This window comes from Thalassophryne amazonica, chromosome 1, assembly GCF_902500255.1.
Source record: "Thalassophryne amazonica chromosome 1, fThaAma1.1, whole genome shotgun sequence".
In the NCBI taxonomy this organism is placed as follows: Eukaryota; Metazoa; Chordata; class Actinopteri; order Batrachoidiformes; family Batrachoididae; genus Thalassophryne; species Thalassophryne amazonica.
This window is the reverse complement of record NC_047103.1, coordinates 172,855,740-172,873,169: the sequence shown is the minus strand read 5'-3', so window position 1 is coordinate 172,873,169 and position 17,430 is coordinate 172,855,740. Positions and strand designations below refer to the sequence as shown.

The 17,430-nt window shown below is 47.0% G+C and overlaps 1 protein-coding gene across 1 annotated transcript in view; it reads left to right on the top strand.

The window, feature by feature from the left end:
• Positions 1 to 17,430, top strand: part of agap1 (ArfGAP with GTPase domain, ankyrin repeat and PH domain 1) — a 198,894-nt gene that overhangs the window by 136,064 nt on the left and 45,400 nt on the right. Inside the window, exons 12-14 of the mRNA XM_034182035.1 lie at positions 3,764 to 3,949; positions 5,934 to 6,024; positions 15,122 to 15,344. Of these exons, the coding sequence (XP_034037926.1) occupies positions 3,764 to 3,949; positions 5,934 to 6,024; positions 15,122 to 15,344 (500 nt within the window). The remainder of the gene's footprint in view (positions 1 to 3,763; positions 3,950 to 5,933; positions 6,025 to 15,121; positions 15,345 to 17,430) is intronic.

The following is a 17,430-nucleotide window of genomic DNA, read 5'->3' as shown; positions in this document are numbered from 1 at the left end:
GTTAGCAGTTAGCTACTGCACCATGTGCATGAAGTCACCACACGTATGCTCCGCCCCTTCCTGCTGGAGTGTGACTCACACCGATGTTGACTCCTTTGGCACATTTCTCGGAAACCGTTACCCGACTCGTGGGTCAGTGTGGACTCCTGTGAGGGCCGCCCCCTCGACCTCTCGTGGTGTCAGCAGAGGGCCCCCTGATTTAGGTGAGGTGCTAACTGAGGGGTGGACCTGAGGTCAGAGGTCATGGTCAGTTGTGGAGGTGAACAGGTGTCCTCTGTGATGGCACTGAAATGTCACATGTTCACTTGTGAGATGAATAAATGTTAAAGTAACTCCTGAATCCCACTTCAACTCTGATTATTGATCATTTTCATTATTGAGCCATCCATTACTGTTTTAGGAATTTAATCAGGTTTCACATAATATTTGTTTGACCAGTAGCCAGTTTATTGCATTTTAGATCAGTTCATCATTAGTTTAGAGCTGGTTAGAAGTAGATTAAAACTGAACTGACATTCATTTCAAATCAATCAATCAATTTTTTTTTTTTTTTTTTTTTTATATAGCGCCAAATCACAACAAACAGTTGCCCCAAGGCGCCCCATACTGCAAGGCAAGGCCATACAATAATTATGTAAAACCCCAACGGTCAAAACGACCCCCTGTGAGCAAGCACTTGGCTACAGTGGGAAGGAAAAACTCCCTTTTAACAGGAAGAAACCTCCAGCAGAACCAGGCTCAGGGAGGGGCAGTCTTCTGCTGGGACTGGTTGGGGCTGAGGGAGAGAACCAGGAAAAAGACATGCTGTGGAGGGGAGCAGAGATCGATCACTAATGATTAAATGCAGAGTGGTGCATACAGAGCAAAAAGAAAAAGAAACAGTGCATCATGGGAACCCCCCAGCAGTCTACGTCTATAGCAGCATAACTAAGGGATGGTTCAGGGTCACCTGATCCAGCCCTAACTATAAGCTTTAGCAAAAAGGAAAGTTTTAAGCCTAATCTTAAAAGTAGAGAGGGTGTCTGTCTCCCTGATCTGAATTGGGAGCTGGTTCCACAGGAGAGGAGCCTGAAAGCTGAAGGCTCTGCCTCCCATTCTACTCTTACAAACCCTAGGAACTACAAGTAAGCCTGCAGTCTGAGAGCGAAGCGCTCTATTGGGGTAATATGGTACTACGAGGTCCCTAAGATAAGATGGGACCTGATTATTCAAAACCTTATAAGTAAGAAGAAGAATTTTAAATTCTATTCTAGAATTAACAGGAAGCCAATGAAGAGAGGCCAATATGGGTGAGATATGCTCTCTCCTTCTAGTCCCCGTCAGTACTCTAGCTGCAGCATTTTGAATTAACTGAAGGCTTTTTAGGGAACTTTTAGGACAACCTGATAATAATGAATTACAATAGTCCAGCCTAGAGGAAATAAATGCATGAATTAGTTTTTCAGCATCACTCTGAGACAAGACCTTTCTGATTTTAGAGATATTGCGTAAATGCAAAAAAGCAGTCCTACATATTTGTTTAATATGCACTTTGAATGACATATCCTGATCAAAAATGACTCCAAGATTTCTCACAGTATTACTAGAGGTCAGGGTAATGCCATCCAGAGTAAGGATCTGGTTAGACACCATGTTTCTAAGATTTGTGGGGCCAAGTACAATAACTTCAGTTTTATCTGAGTTTAAAAGCAGGAAATTAGAGGTCATCCATGTCTTTATGTCTGTAAGACAATCCTGCAGTTTAGCTAATTGGTGTGTGTCCTCTGGCTTCATGGATAGATAAAGCTGGGTATCATCTGCGTAACAATGAAAATTTAAGCAATACCGTCTAATAATACTGCCTAAGGGAAGCATGTATAAAGTGAATAAAATTGGTCCTAGCACAGAACCTTGTGGAACTCCATAATTAACTTTAGTCTGTGAAGAAGATTCCCCATTTACATGAACAAATTGTAATCTATTAGACAAATATGATTCAAACCACCGCAGCGCAGTGCCTTAATACCTATGGCATGCTCTAATCTCTGTAATAAAATTTTATGGTCAACAGTATCAAAAGCAGCACTGAGATCTAACAGAACAAGCACAGAGATGAGTCCACTGTCCGAGGCCATAAGAAGATCATTTGTAACCTTCACTAATGCTGTTTCTGTACTATGATGAATTCTAAAACCTGACTGAAACTCTTCAAATAGACCATTCCTCTGCAGATGATCAGTTAGCTGTTTTACAACTACCCTTTCAAGAATTTTTGAGAGAAAAGGAAGGTTGGAGATTGGCCTATAATTAGCTAAGATAGCTGGGTCAAGTGATGGCTTTTTAAGTAATGGTTTAATTACTGCCACCTTAAAAGCCTGTGGTACATAGCCAACTAACAAAGATAGATTGATCATATTTAAGATCGAAGCATTAAATAATGGTAGGGCTTCCTTGAGCAGCCTGGTAGGAATGGGGTCTAATAAACATGTTGATGGTTTGGATGAAGTAACTAATGAGAATAACTCAGACAGAACAATCGGAGAGAAAGAGTCTAACCAAATACCGGCATCACTGAAAGCAGCCAAAGATAACGATACGTCTTTGGGATGGTTATGAGTAATTTTTTCTCTAATAGTTAAATTTTGTTAGCAAAGAAAGTCATGAAGTCATTACTAGTTAAAGTTAATGGAATACTCAGCTCAATAGAGCTCTGACTCTTTGTCAGCCTGGCTACAGTGCTGAAAAGAAACCTGGGGTTGTTCTTATTTTCTTCAATTAGTGATGAGTAGAAAGATGTCCTAGCTTTACGAAGGGCTTTTTTATAGATTTAAAGTGTCAGTATCACATTACCTGTAATTATATCACATTAGGACTGTTCAATCCGGTTTAGGGTGGCTTCAATTTAGGGACGTCTGAAAGCAGTGAGAACCAAAAGACTGGTTTGAGACAGATTGAAACCTGTTTGAGTTGGTTTGACACTTGAGTCGGTTTGAAACCTGTTTGAGCTCGTTTGAAACCTGTTTGAGCTCGTTTGAAACCTGTTTGAGCCCGTTTGAAACCTGTTTGAGCCCGTTTGAAACCTGTTTGAGCCTGTTTGAAACCTGTTTGAGCTCATTTAAAATCTGTTTGAGCTCGTTTGAAACCTGTTTGAGCTCGTTTGAGTCTGGAGTTGGTTTGAAATCTGTTTGAGGTCATTTAAAACCTGTTTGTGTCAGTTTGTAATTTGTGTCAGTTTGAAACTTGTTTGTGGCTGTTTGAAACCTGTTTGAGTCATTTTCAAACTTGAAGTGGTTTGAAACCTGTTTGCGTCTGTTTGAAACCTCTTTGAGCTGGTTTGGAACCTATTTGACCTAATTTGAAGCCTGTTCAAAACTTGTTTCAGCCTGTTTGAAACTTGTTTGAACTGGATGAAAAGCTGTTTGAACCAAATCAAAACCTATTTGAGCCTGTGTGAAACCTGCTTCAGCCGTTTTAACCCTCGTCTCTTTGGTGGCTCAGTTTAAAAGTAGAATATTTTGGTTAAAACACAAACACAGCAAATGTTCAGCTGTGACAAAGTTCAAAGGTTCTTCTTGTTAAATCAGTATTAACAATCGTAAGACTTCACTATGTAATTATTTTATCTCTTTGATATGGTTTATTTATTTTTTATTCCTGTGTGAGTAAAGGTGAAAGTATTTATTGTTTTGGTCTTTTTAATTTCATTTCATTTAGTTTTTTTATAGTTTTTAACTGTCCATGTTGCGCCGATCGCGTCCACACTGAAGCTGAAAGGTTTCCACAGAGTGGGTTTTCTTCTGTTTGTGCTCCAGCAGACCTGGAGGAGAACTTTGAGTTCACCATCGTGTCACTGACGGGGCAGACGTGGAACTTCGAGGCCACGTCGTACGAGGAGCGCGACGCCTGGGTCCAGGTGATCGAGAGCCAGATCCTGGCCAGTCTGCAGTCCTGTGAGAGCAGCAAGAACAAAGTGAGTCCACCGCCGTCACGCACACACGTCAGTCCAGCAGATACACGACTTCTACTTGTTCCAGCTTCTGGAACTGGTTTAAAGTCATTTGAACCAGTTGAGTGTTAATCCCGGCGTCTCCGAGTCCGAGTCCGTCGCTGCGGATGAGTGACATCACCTGTTTCAGGTCGAAGCAGCACACGAAGACTCGAACTCTGTGAGGCCGGGGTGACCCACCTCTGAGGGCCTTCAGCCACCTGGGATCTGGACCCAGATCTGGATCTGGTCCAGGTGTTGTAACTGTCCTGAAAGGAAAGCTGATGTTTGAACGGCGAGCTCGTGTTGACGGTTTCCTCTCGGCGCCAACACACCGGAATTAACAGCTAAAATAAATCAAACATTTATTTAAATTTTGCTTCTCACTGAAATCATAAAAAAAACATTGAGTGAGACGCTGTGATATTTTCCACTTACTTCTGTGCAGCGGGCGGCTCAGCTCTCGGTCGGCGCTCGCTGTGTTTACGCCTCAGGCGCTCACCTTCTATTAATCCCGCCCCCGCCCCCTCTTCCATTTGCTGTGTTGTTCCTTCATTTGCTGACAGCAGAGCCACAAACACGTCTGACACAAGCTTCAGTCACCAAGATGAAGCTCCACCCATAAGGAGGAAAGATTGCAGTTCCCTGACTGGCCACTTGAGGCTCTAAAAGCGAGCACATTCCTGTTAAAGCGTCCAACTTTAGAGCAGAAATAAACAGTAGAAAAACGGTTTCTCTCTCCATGACAACCGGACGGGGTGAATTTTGGTCTAACGTCTTAGTTTAAGGTGTCTTTTTTATATATATATGATGTCACCTGTAGGTTTGCTGCAGAGACCTGTAACAGTATCTGGGCGTTACCATGTTGGCAACTGCTAAAGGTGCTAGCACTGTTAGCATACAACATTAAATAAGAGGAGAGTTTGACTCAGCATGACTATGACAGCAGACACGTCTCAGATGATCTGTGAGGCCGTTTTATTCCGGTATTATTCCGGGTGTGTGTAATATTCACGCTGGGTCAAACTCTCCTCTTATTTAATGTTGTATGCTAACAGCGTTAGTACTTTTTAGCAGCTGTCGCGAGCTTCATTCCTTAGCTCCACTTCATGCACGATTACTGAGAAAATAAACAGCTCGTAACTTTTATGTCCACAACAAATGGAACAATTATGAGAACGAGCACACAATCTCCAAAAATATGATTTAATAAACACCCGAACCCAGGTTAGCCTGTTAGCTTAGCTGGTTTAGACTCAAAGAGAGAGGCGTGTTCAGGGTTCTTTCCTCACATACACACAACCACCCAGACTCCGCCCCTTTATGCACTAATGTGTTTTTCATGACGTAGCCAAAGTCAGTACTCCATGTGTCTTTGGAAAACCGGCAGACGAGGTCACACAGACTTTGTCCAGGATAGAGACACGCTGTGGACTTTACCCAAAGCTGACATGAAGCATTTTTTCATCTGGCTTGTTCGTGTTGGTCATTACAAACAATCTGTACCAGATCTGACTGTTCACACCGAGGTCAGATCACACAGGTCTGTCAAGCAACAAACAAAATCCAGATGTGGTCTAAATTCGCGGCGCAAATCCAGTCTCAGACTTGAGGTGCGAATCCAGTCTCAGACTTGAGGTGCGAATCCAGTCTCAGACTTGAGGTGCGAATCCAGTCTCAGACTTGTGGTATGAAACCAGTCTCAGACTTGCGGTGCGAATCCAGTTTCAGACTTGTGGTACGAATCCAGTCTCAGACTTGTGGTACGAATCCAGTCTCAGACTTGTGGTACGAATCCAGTCTCAGACTTGAGGTGCGAATCCAGTCTCAGACTTGTGGTACGAATCCAGTCTCAGACTTTAGGTGCGAATGCAGTTTCAAATGTGTGGTGTGAATCCAGTTTCAGACTTGTGGTACGAATCCAGTCTCAGACTTGCAGTGCGACTCTAGTTTGTTTGTGTTGTTTCAGTCTCGTCTGACCAGCCAGACGGAAGCGTTGGCTCTGCAGTCGATCAGAAGCATTCGGGGAAACAGTCGATGTGCAGACTGTGAAGCAAACAGTAAGTATCCTGAATATTTCAGTGCTTCAGCTTCACAAACATCTTTATTTAGTTCTAAACGCCAGCATGGACGGTGACACAACGTCATCAGGGTTTCTGTCTGTGCCCTGAATTCAACTTTAGATTAACTATCACACTCCCTGAGGAGTAGTGTGTTGTATGACGTGTTGTCTGGTGTGCTGTGCGGCATGTTGTCTGGTGTGTTGTCTGGTGTGCTGTCTGGCGTGTTGTCTGGTGTGCTGTCTGGCGTGTTATCCGGTGTGTTATCTGGTGTGTTATCCGGTGTGTTATCTGGTGTGTTGTCTGACGTGTAGTCCGGCATGTTGTCCGGCATGTTGTCTGGTGTGTTATCCGGTGTGTTATCTGGTGTGTTGTCTGGTGTGTTATCCGGTGTGTTATCTGGTGTGTTGTCTGACGTGTTGTCTGGTATGTTGTCTGACGCATTGTCTGGTGTGCTCTCTGGCGTGTTGTCTGGTGTGCTGTCTGGCGTGTTATCCGGTGTGTTATCTGACGTGTTGTCTGGTGTGTTGTCCGGCATGTTGTCTGGTGTGTTATCCGGTGTGTTATCTGGTGTGTTGTCTGACGTGTTGTCTGGTGGGTTATCCAGTGTGTTGTCTGACGTGTTGTCTGGTGTGTTATCCGGTGTGTTGTCTGACGTGTTGTCTGGTGTGTTATCCGGTGTGTTGTCTGACGTGCTGTCTGGTGTGCTGTCTGGTGTGCTGTCTGATGTGTTATCCGGTGTGTTATCTGGTGTGTTGTCTGACGTGTTGTCTGGTGGGTTATCCGGTGTGTTATCGGGTGTGTTGTCTGACGTGTTGTCTGGTGTGTTATCCGGTGTGTTGTCTGTCGTGTTGTCTGACGTGTTGTCTGGTGTGTTATCCGGTGTGTTGTCTGTCGTGTTGTCTGACGTGTTGTCTGGTGTGTTATCCGGTGTGTTATCTGGTGTGTTATCTGGTGTGTTGTCTGGTGTGTTGTCTGGTGTGTTGTCCGGCGTGCTGTCTGGTGTGCTGTCTGGTGTGCTGTCTGACGTGTTATCCGGTGTGTTATCCGGTGTGTTGTCTGGTGTGTTATCCGGTGTGTTGTCTGACGTGTTGTCTGGTGTGTTGTCTGGTGTGTTGTCTGACGTGTTGTCCGGTGTGTTATCTGGTATGTTGTCTGGTGTGTTGTGTGACGTGTTGTCTGACGTGTTGTCTGGTATGTTGTCTGGTGTGCTGTCTGACGTGTTGTCTGGTGTGTTGTCTGACGCGTTGTCTGGTGTGCTCTCTGGCGTGTTGTCTGGTGTGCTCTCTGACATGTTGTCTGGTGTGTTATCCGGTGTGTTATCCGGTGTGTTGTCTGACGTGTTGTCTGGTGTGCTGTCTGGTGTGTTGTCTGGCGTGTTATCTGGTGTGTTGTCTGGCGTGTTATCTGGTGTGCTCTCTGGCATGTTGTCTGACGTGTTGTCTGGTGTGTTGTCTGGTGTGTTGTTTGACGTGTTGTCTGACGTGTTGTCTGACGTGTTGTCTGACGTGTTGTCCGACGTGTTGTCCGACGTGTTGTCCGACGTGTTGTCCGACGTGTTGTCCGACGTGTTGTCTGGTGTGTTGTCCGGCATGTTGTCTGGCGTGTTGTCTGACTTGTTGTCTGGTGTGTTGTCCGGTGTGTTGTCTGACTTGTTGTCTGGTGTGTTGTCCGGTGTGTTGTCTGACTTGTTGTCTGGTGTGCTGTCTGGTGTGTTGTCTGACGTGTTGTCTGGTGTGTTGTCCGGCCTGTGGTCCGGTGTGTTGTCGGATGTGTTGTCTGACGTGTTGTCTAGTGTGTTGTCCGGCGTGTTATCTAGTGTGTTGTCTGACGTGTTATCTGATGTGTTGTCTGACGTGTTGTCTGGTGTGTTGTCCGGTGTGTTGTCTGACGTGTTGTCTGGTGTGTTGTCCGGCCTGTGGTCCGGTGTGTTGTCCGGCCTGTGGTCCGGTGTGTTGTCCGGCCTGTGGTCCGGTGTGTTGGTGTGTTGTCTGGTGTGTTGTCTGACGTGTTGTCTGGCGCGTTGTCCGGCATGTTGTCTGGTGTGTTGTCTGGTGTGTTGTCTGACTTGTTGTCTGGTGTGCTGTCTGGTGTGTTGTCTGGCGTGTTGTCTGGTGTGTTGTCCGGCCTGTGGTCCGGTGTGTTGGTGTGTTGTCTGGCGTGTTGTCTGGCGTGTTGTCTGACGTGTTGTCCGGCATGTTGTCTGATGTGTTGTCTGGTGTGTTGTCCGGCCTGTGGTCCGGTGTGTTGGTGTGTTGTCTGGTGCGTTATCTGACGTGTTGTCTGGCATGTTGTCTGACGTGTTGTCCGGCCTGTTGTCCGGTGTGTTATCTGGTGTGTTGTCTGACGTGTTGTCTGGTGTGTTGTCCGGCCTGCGGTCCGGTGTGTTGTCTGGTGTGTTATCTGGTGTGTTGTCTGACGTGTTGTCCGGCATGTTGTCTGACGTGTTGTCCGGCATGTTGTCTGACTTGTTGTCTGATGTGTTGTCTGGTGTGTTGTCCGGCCTGTGGTCCGGTGTGTTGGTGTGTTGTCTGGTGTGTTATCTGACGTGTTGTCTGGCGTGTTGTCCGGCCTGTTGTCCGGTGTGTTGTCCGGCCTGTTGTCCGGTGTGTTGTCCGGCCTGCGGTCCGGCGTGTTGTCTGACGTGTTGTCCGGCCTGTGGTCCGGTGTGTTGGTGTGTTGTCTGGTGTGTTATCTGACGTGTTGTCTGGCGTGTTGTCCGGCCTGTTGTCCGGCCTGCGGTCCGGCGTGTTGTCTGACGTGTTGTCTGGTGTGTTGTCTGGCCTTTTGTCCGGTGTGTTGTCTCGTGTGTTATCCGGCGTGTTGTCTGGTGTGTTGTCTGGCCTTTTGTCCGGTGTGTTGTCCGACGTGTTGCCTGGCGTGTTGTCTGACGTGTTGTCCGGTGTGTTGCCCGACGTGTTGTCTGGCGTGTTGTCTGGCGTGTTGTCCGGCCTGTGGTCCGGTGTGTTGTCTGGCGTGTTGTCTGACGTGTTGTCTGGCGTGTTGTCTGACGTGTTGTCCGGCATGTTGTCTGATGTGTTGTCTGGTGTGTTGTCCGGCCTGTGGTCCGGTGTGTTGGTGTGTTGTCTGGTGCGTTATCTGACGTGTTGTCTGGCATGTTGTCTGACGTGTTGTCCGGCCTGTTGTCCGGTGTGTTATCTAGTGTGTTGTCTGACGTGTTGTCTGGTGTGTTGTCCGGCCTGCGGTCCGGTGTGTTGTCTGGTGTGTTGTCCGGCCTGCGGTCCGGTGTGTTGTCTGGTGTGTTATCTGGTGTGTTGTCTGACGTGTTGTCCGGCATGTTGTCTGACGTGTTGTCCGGCATGTTGTCTGACTTGTTGTCTGATGTGTTGTCTGGTGTGTTGTCCGGCCTGTGGGCCGGTGTGTTGGTGTGTTGTCTGGTGTGTTATCTGACGTGTTGTCTGGCGTGTTGTCCGGCCTGTTGTCCGGTGTGTTGTCCGGCCTGCGGTCCGGCGTGTTGTCTGACGTGTTGTCCGGCCTGTGGTCCGGTGTGTTGGTGTGTTGTCTGGTGTGTTATCTGACGTGTTGTCTGGCGTGTTGTCCGGCCTGTTGTCCGGCCTGTTGTCCGGCCTGCGGTCCGGCGTGTTGTCTGACGTGTTGTCTGGTGTGTTGTCTGGCCTTTTGTCCGGTGTGTTGTCTGGTGTGTTATCCGGCGTGTTGTCTGGCCTTTTGTCCGTTGTGTTGTCCGGTGTGTTGTCCGACGTGTTGCCTGGCGTGTTGTCTGACGTGTTGTCCGGTGTGTTGCCCGACGTGTTGTCCGGTGTGTTGCCCGACGTGTTGTCTGACGTGTAGTCTGTCCTGTTGTCTGTCCTGTTTTCCGGCGTGTTGCCCGACGTGTTGTCCGGCGTGTTGTCTGGTGTGTTGTCCGGCATGTTGTCTGGCGTGTTGTCTGACATATTGTCCGGCGTGTTGTCTGGTGTGTTGTCCGGTGTGTTGTTCGGCGTGTTGTCTGGTGTGTTGTCCGGCGTGTTGTCTGGTGTGTTGTCCGGCGTGTTGTCTGACGTGTTGTCCGGCGTGTTGTCTGACGTGTTGTCCAGCGTGTTGTCCGGCATATTCTGTGCACTCTCAAAGCACTTTAGTCCAATCAGAGCCTTCAGTGGCGGTGTGACTGAAGACGATACTGCTGGAGCAACAGACACCACAGACATCAGTGATGAACGAGACAGACTTTGGAGGATTATTATTGAGGGAGTAGAAATGGAGCAGACTTAATGACATGTCCAGTAAATTTTTGACCAGCTGTACTGCAGGCAGGTCTGTAAGTGCCAAAAGCCAAAACAAGAAGACTTCAACCAATGAGAGTGCGGTATTCTATCCCCACACTAGTCTGTCGGCACGCCTCTAGCGATGGCTGCTAGCTGTTGTGAAGCGACTGTTTCTGTATGATTTATGACATAAGACGGCTCGCTGTGCGGTTAGTTGTTCAGACAGATCATCTAAGTCTGTGCTGCAGTATTTGTATGTTAGCAGGTGGCTTGTTGGTATTAGCTCCACAGTTAGTAACCCTGATAACACGGACTCTCTAATCGCGACGTCACATCGTATCATTTCTGTGAACTTTACAACTTTACTTTACTTTAAACTTTACAACAAATATCTTTAGCAACAGCTGCTTTTGGTGTTGTTATCTATTAGACCCCATTCCTACCAGGCTGCTCAAGGAAGCCCTACCATTATTTAATGCTTCGATCTTAAATGTGATCAATCTATCTTTGTTAGTTGGCTATGTACCACAGGCTTTTAAGGTGGCAGTAATTAAACCATTACTTAAAAAGCCATCACTTGACCCAGCTATCTTAGCTAATTATAGGCCAATCTCCAACCTTCCTTTTCTCTCAAAAATTCTTGAAAGGGTAGTTGTAAAACAGCTAACTGATCATCTGCAGAGGAATGGTCTATTTGAAGAGTTTCAGTCAGGTTTTAGAATTCATCATAGTACAGAAACAGCATTAGTGAAGGTTACAAATGATCTTCTTATGGCCTCAGACAGTGGACTTATCTCTGTGCTTGTTCTGTTAGACCTCAGTGCTGCTTTTGATACTGTTGACCATAAAATTTTATTACAGAGATTAGGGCATGCCATAGGTATTAAAGGCACTGCGCTGCGGTGGTTTGAATCATATTTATCTAATAGATTACAATTTGTTCATGTAAATGGGGAATCTTCTTCACAGACTAAGGTTAATTATGGAGTTCCACAAGGTTCTGTGCTAGGACCAATTTTATTCACTTTATACATGCTTCCCTTAGGTAGCATTATTAGACAGCATTGATTAAATTTTCATTGTTATGCAGATGATACCCAGCTTTATCTATCCATGAAGCCAGAGGACACACACCAATTAGCTAAACTGCAGGATTGTCTTACAGACATAAGGACATGGATGACCTCTAATTTCCTGCTTTTAAACTCAGATAAAACTGAAGTTATTGTACTTGGCCCCACAAATCTTAGAAACATGGTGTCTAACCAGATCCTTACTCTGGATGGCATTACCCTGACCTCTAGTAATACTGTGAGAAATCTTGGAGTCATTTTTGATCAGGATACGTCATTCAAAGCGCATATTAAACAAATATGTAAGACTGCTTTTTTGCATTTACGTAATATCTCTAAAATTAGAAAGGTCTTGTCTCAGAGTGATGCTGAAAAACTAATTCATGCATTTATTTCCTCTAGGCTGGACTATTGTAATTCATTATTATCAGGTTGTCCTAAAAGTTCCCTGAAAAGCCTTCAGTTAATTCAAAATGCTGCAGCTAGAGTACTGACGGGGACTAGAAGGAGAGAGCATATCTCACCCATATTGGCCTCTCTTCATTGGCTTCCTGTTAATTCTAGAATAGAATTTAAAATTCTTCTTCTTACTTATAAGGTTTTGAATAATCAGGTCCCATCTTATCTTAGGGACCTCATAGTACCATATCACCCCAATAGAGCACTTCGCTCTCAGACTGCAGGCTTACTTGTAGTTCCTAGGGTTTGTAAGAGTAGAATGGGAGGCAGAGCCTTCAGCTTTCAGGCTCCTCTCCTGTGGAACCAGCTCCCAATTCGGATCAGGGAGACAGACACCCTCTCTACTTTTAAGATAAGGCTTAAAACTTTCCTTTTTGCTAAAGCTTATAGTTAGGGCTGGATCAGGTGACCCTGAACCATCCCTTAGTTATGCTGCTATAGACTTAGACTGCTGGGGGGTTCCCATAATGCACTGAGTGTTTCTTTCTCTTTTTGCTCTGTATGCACCACTCTGCATTTAATCATTAGTGATTCATCTCTGCTCCCCTCCACAGCATGTCTTTTTCTTGGTTCTCTCCCTCAGCCCCAACCAGTCCCAGCAGAATACTGCCCCTCCCTGAGCCTGGTTCTGCTGGAGGTTTCTTCCTGTTAAAAGGGAGTTTTTCCTTCCCACTGTAGCCAAGTGCTTGCTCACAGGGGGTCGTTTTGACCGTTGGGGTTTTACATAATTATTGTATGGCCTTGCCTTACAATATAAAGCGCCTTGGGGCAACTGTTTGTTGTGATTTGGCGCTATATAAATAAAATTGATTGATTGATTGATTGTAGAAGAAGAACATGTTCCTCATTCATTCATGTTCTGCCGTTTATCCGGGTCACGGGGGCAGCAGAGCAAGCACCTCATCCCACACTTCCCTATGCTCAGCCAAGTCCTGTAACTCTTCCCAGGGGATCCTGAGGTGTTCCCAAGCCATCTGACAAATATAATCCCTCCAGTGTGTCCTGGGTCTTACCCCGGGTCTCTTCCCATTTGGATGTACCGGGAAGACCTCCCTAGGGAGACCACCAGGGGGCATCCTCACCTGAACCACCTCAGCTGCCTCCTTTTGATGTGAAGAAGTAGCAGCTCTACCCAGAGTCTCTCCCGGATAGTCGAGAGCTTCTCACCCTGTCCAGAGGTCCAGATGCGAGGTCTGTCCGAAAAGTAATGGACCTTTTTATTTTTTGCAAAAACCATATGGATTTGAATCACGTGTGATTGCATCAGCCAAGCTTGAACCTTCGTGCGCATGCGTGAGTTTTTTCACGCCTATCGGTTGCGTCATTCGCCTGTGAGCAGGCTTTGTGTGAGCACTGGTCCACCCCTCTCGTTGGATTTTTATTGCGAATAAATGTCTGAATGATTTGGAGCTTTGCTGCATCAAATTTTTTCCAGAAACTGTGAGAGACCTCCAGGTGGACACCATTCGGAAAATTCAGATGGCTTTCAGGGACAATTTTATGGGGATCACACAGATTGAGGAGTGTTACAGCCGCTTTAAAGACCACCCACAGCGGCTGAGAACGCGGCGCGCTCCGAACGTCGATCGACAGGCTGAAACCCCGCTGAAACAACCAGATCATTTCCAAAATGAAGCTTTGTTGATCCGGGACATCGTGTGACTAGCACAGAAATGGCAGAAGACGTGGACATCAGCACTTTTTCGGCACATTCCACTGTTAAAGGAGTTTTTGTCATGGAAAGAGAAGCGGAGGGATGCGCCACGGGGCCGCTCATGGCGCGGACAAAAGCACCTCCGTGTTGGTCTCACAGGACGGCTTTCAGATGGCTTTCAGACGGCTTTCGGTGGCTTTTCAGTCATGTGACTATCCGAGAAATTGTGGATGAGCTGGACATGCCAGAACATGTCCTGTGAGGCTTCATCATGGCTTGCTTTGTGCCATACAGCTCCGTCCCGACGCGTGAATTCCTCCGCTCCTCTTTCCATGACAAAAACTCCTGTAACAGTGGAATGTGCCGAAAAAGTGCTGATGTCGCGCCGCGCTCTCAGACGCTGTGGGCGGTCTTTAAACCAGCTGTAACACTTCTCAATCTGTGTGATCCCCATAAAATCGTCCCTGAAAGCCACCTGAATTTTCCGAATGGTGTCCACCTGGAGGTCTCTCACAGTTTCTGGAAAAATTTGATGCAGCAAAGCTCCAAATCATTCAGACATTTTACTTGCAATAAAAATCCGACGAGAGGGGTGGACCACTGCTCACACAAAGCCTGCTCACAGGCGAATGACGCAACGGACAGGCGTGAAAAAACTCACGCATGCGCACGAAGGTTCAAGCTTGGCTGATGCAATCACACGTGATTCAAATCCATATGGTTTTTGCAAAAAATAAAAAGGTCCAATACTTTTCGGACAGACCTCGTACCTGACAGGAATCTCATTTCTGCCGTTCATGACCACAGGTGAGGACAGGAGCATAAATCAACTCGCATCTTGCCTTCCGGGTCAGCTCCTTCTTCACCATGACGGTCCGGTACAGTGTACGTAAAACATCAGACTCTGCCCCAGTCAGTCTATTGATCTCACACTCCAGCTAACCCCCACTCGTGAACAAGACCCCAAAATATTTAAAATACTGACAGAGGACCAGGGTCTCAGATTTGGAGGTGCTGATTCTCATCCTAGTCACTTCACACTCGACCTCAAGCCTGCTCAGTGACATCAGAGGTTATCAGAGGTCACTGTCTAATGAACAGAACCACATCCACAAAAAGTAGAGGTCACCCTCTGGTCCCTGACTGCGCCTTGAAACCCCGTCCGTGACCATCACCAACAGGTTTGGTGACGACACCCGCCGGCAACAGACTTTATGCAATATCAAGAATGTGGACACAGCTCCTACTTTGGTTGTATAGAGACCAGATTGTGTGATCAATGGACCCAGTGCCCCATAGACAGCACCCCCCACAGGGCACCTTGGTGTACCCTGTCAGAGGCTTTTTTCAAGCTCACAAAACACATCTAGGCTGATTGATCATATTGGCAAGTCCCCTCCAATACCATGTGAGGGTAAAGACCGGGTCCACTGTTGAATCAGAGGTTGAAGTTTCTCTCATTGCTGAGTTTTATCCACAGTTGTGGTCATTTTTTGCAAAAAATTAAAACCCGCTGATAGCCGATGGCGGTCCGACATCGTGTGTCATTGGTGGTAAAAGCAGTGGAGTGATCTGGAACATTAATTTATAGTTTATTTCTTATTGAAGCTCCAGTCAGAGAATTAAATCATTTAATTTAAAGTATCTTGACTGAAAATATTGACCTAAACCATGTGCGTCTGATCCAGATCCAGACTGGGCCAGCCTGAATCTGGGCGCTCTGATCTGCATCGAGTGTTCCGGCATCCATAGGAACCTGGGCACGCACCTGTCCAGAGTCCGATCCTTGGACCTGGACGAGTGGCCACTGGAGCTCATCAGGGTGATGTCCGCCATCGGCAACAAGCTCGCCAACAGCGTGTGGGAAGCCAACGCCCAGATGTGCCTGAAACCGGGACCTGACGCCAGCAGGTACGACCCACACACCACATCCATGTTTGTGTCACGAAACATGACAAATTTAGTTCTCAGAGACTTTACAGCATTTACGGATAAAATGCTTCGTTATTAAAATTAATGACATGAATATGAAAGACTCCAGTCATCAATCAGCTCAGTCATCAGTGAAGTGCTGAGTCATGGTTTCCTGTGTGTGTAGTGCTGACAGCTGTAGGTAGGGGGCAGTGTTCCTGGGATTGTTCGAGTGACTCCAAGCGTCTTTACACAGGATATAAAATAAAGTATTGAATCTGTGACACGCGGCCATTCATCAGCTTTCATTAAACATTCAAAGTGATCGTAAAAAGGTGATTTGAAGATGGACACTTCGGTCCAGACTTGGATGTTGACACACGTCCGCGTTGTTTCCGTGTTACTGTGAGTGTTGCTGTGATGATGGACGGCTGCAGCGGCGAGAAGCCGATAGCATCAAAACAAATAACAGGATGGAATCCCCCTCCTCCCCTGTCCTCACCCGTCAACATGAGCAGCTACTCTGTGTGCGGGGACACGCCCTCGGCGCTGCAGCTGAGGGCGTGTCCCGCTTCTCCTGTGGAACGTCTTGGCAGCTTTACTGGAAAAACTCAACATCCTGAACAAACCTCACTGGCTCCACTTCAGGTCCTGAACCTGAAGCAGATTAATGTGTGATCACAATATCGGGAAGCATCTGCCCACCCACAGAGGCGGGGTTTCAACTATGTGATGTCATCAGGCTGCTTTGTGACCTCTGTCCTCTACACGGACTGTAGGAGCAGAGATGTGACAGCAGATGTCGTCCATCACACCACTAATGTTTTTGTTGTTGCTGAAAGTGTGGAAGTACCGAAGAGGTGGGGGGGGCAGGAGGAGGAGGGGGAGGGAGAGATGTAGGAGGAAAAGATGTTTATCATACCCAAGACCTGCCTCCTTCCTCAGCAGGACACGTGCTGTATCCTGCCAACTCAATCCTGAGGTGTACAACAGTCTCTGAGCAGCCTGCAACCTGAGCAGAAATGTCCACCAGCCCCTGTCCTCCTTCATGAAGCAGCATGTACAGCACAGGAGCTCTGATCCAGTGATGGCCCGACCAGAAAAAGTCCACCAGTAACCGCGGCAACTGCTCAATAAGGCGCCGAGGTAGAGGGAGGACAGACAGTTTGTGCCAAAGAGACCAAGTTATTAGCAACCAGAACTCGCCCCCTGCAGGACATCTGGGGCAGCAACCATTGCCATTTAGACAGTCTGGCACACATCTTCTCCACCAAGCCCTCCCAATTCCTCTGACGATACCCATCCATCCCTAGAAACACATCCAGAATTTTCTAAACCCTCCACTCCCCACCACAGACCATGTGGCAGACAGGGAGCAGCCCCTTCCTGCCACCTCCCATCAGGACAGCTTCACTCTTCTCCCAGTTTACTCTTGCAGAGGTCCCTGTCTCATAGAGCCGTAAACTGTCGAATAACCCATCAACGTCCGCCTGATTCATGACAAAAACAGTGATGTCATCTGCATAAGCAGAGAGCACCAGGGGAGAAGACAGTTGAAAACCCGGCAAAACAAGGTCAGACAGCTTGGCCCAGTCCCCGCGTTACTGGGACTAGGCAGCTCAACTCTCCCCCAACCTTAACCAAACAAGAAGCCCCATTATACAAAACCCCAACAAATGAAATAAACCCTTCACCAAAACCAAACACCCTCAAGGTGGGAAACAAAAATCTGTGATGAACCTGGTCAAATGCCTTCACCTGATCATGTGACACAAACCTGCAAACCAGATTCCCAGTATTACACAAATCAAACAAATCCCTCATCAAAAAAAGTTGTTCATAATAGTCCTATCGGGCACACAATAAGACTTGTCCTTGTGAACAATAAAACCCAGGACACCTTTTAACCTGTTCACCAGCACCCTAGAAAAAAGTCTCCAGTTCTGCAACAGGGTAAGCTCCCCTTTCTTAGGCAGGAGGGACAGAACAGCATGGCGACAAGAGGTGGGCAAGCAGCCGGGCACAATGCTCTCCAGCAACACCTCCAGAAGATCAGCACAGAGAAAGCCCCAGAAGTGTTTAGAAA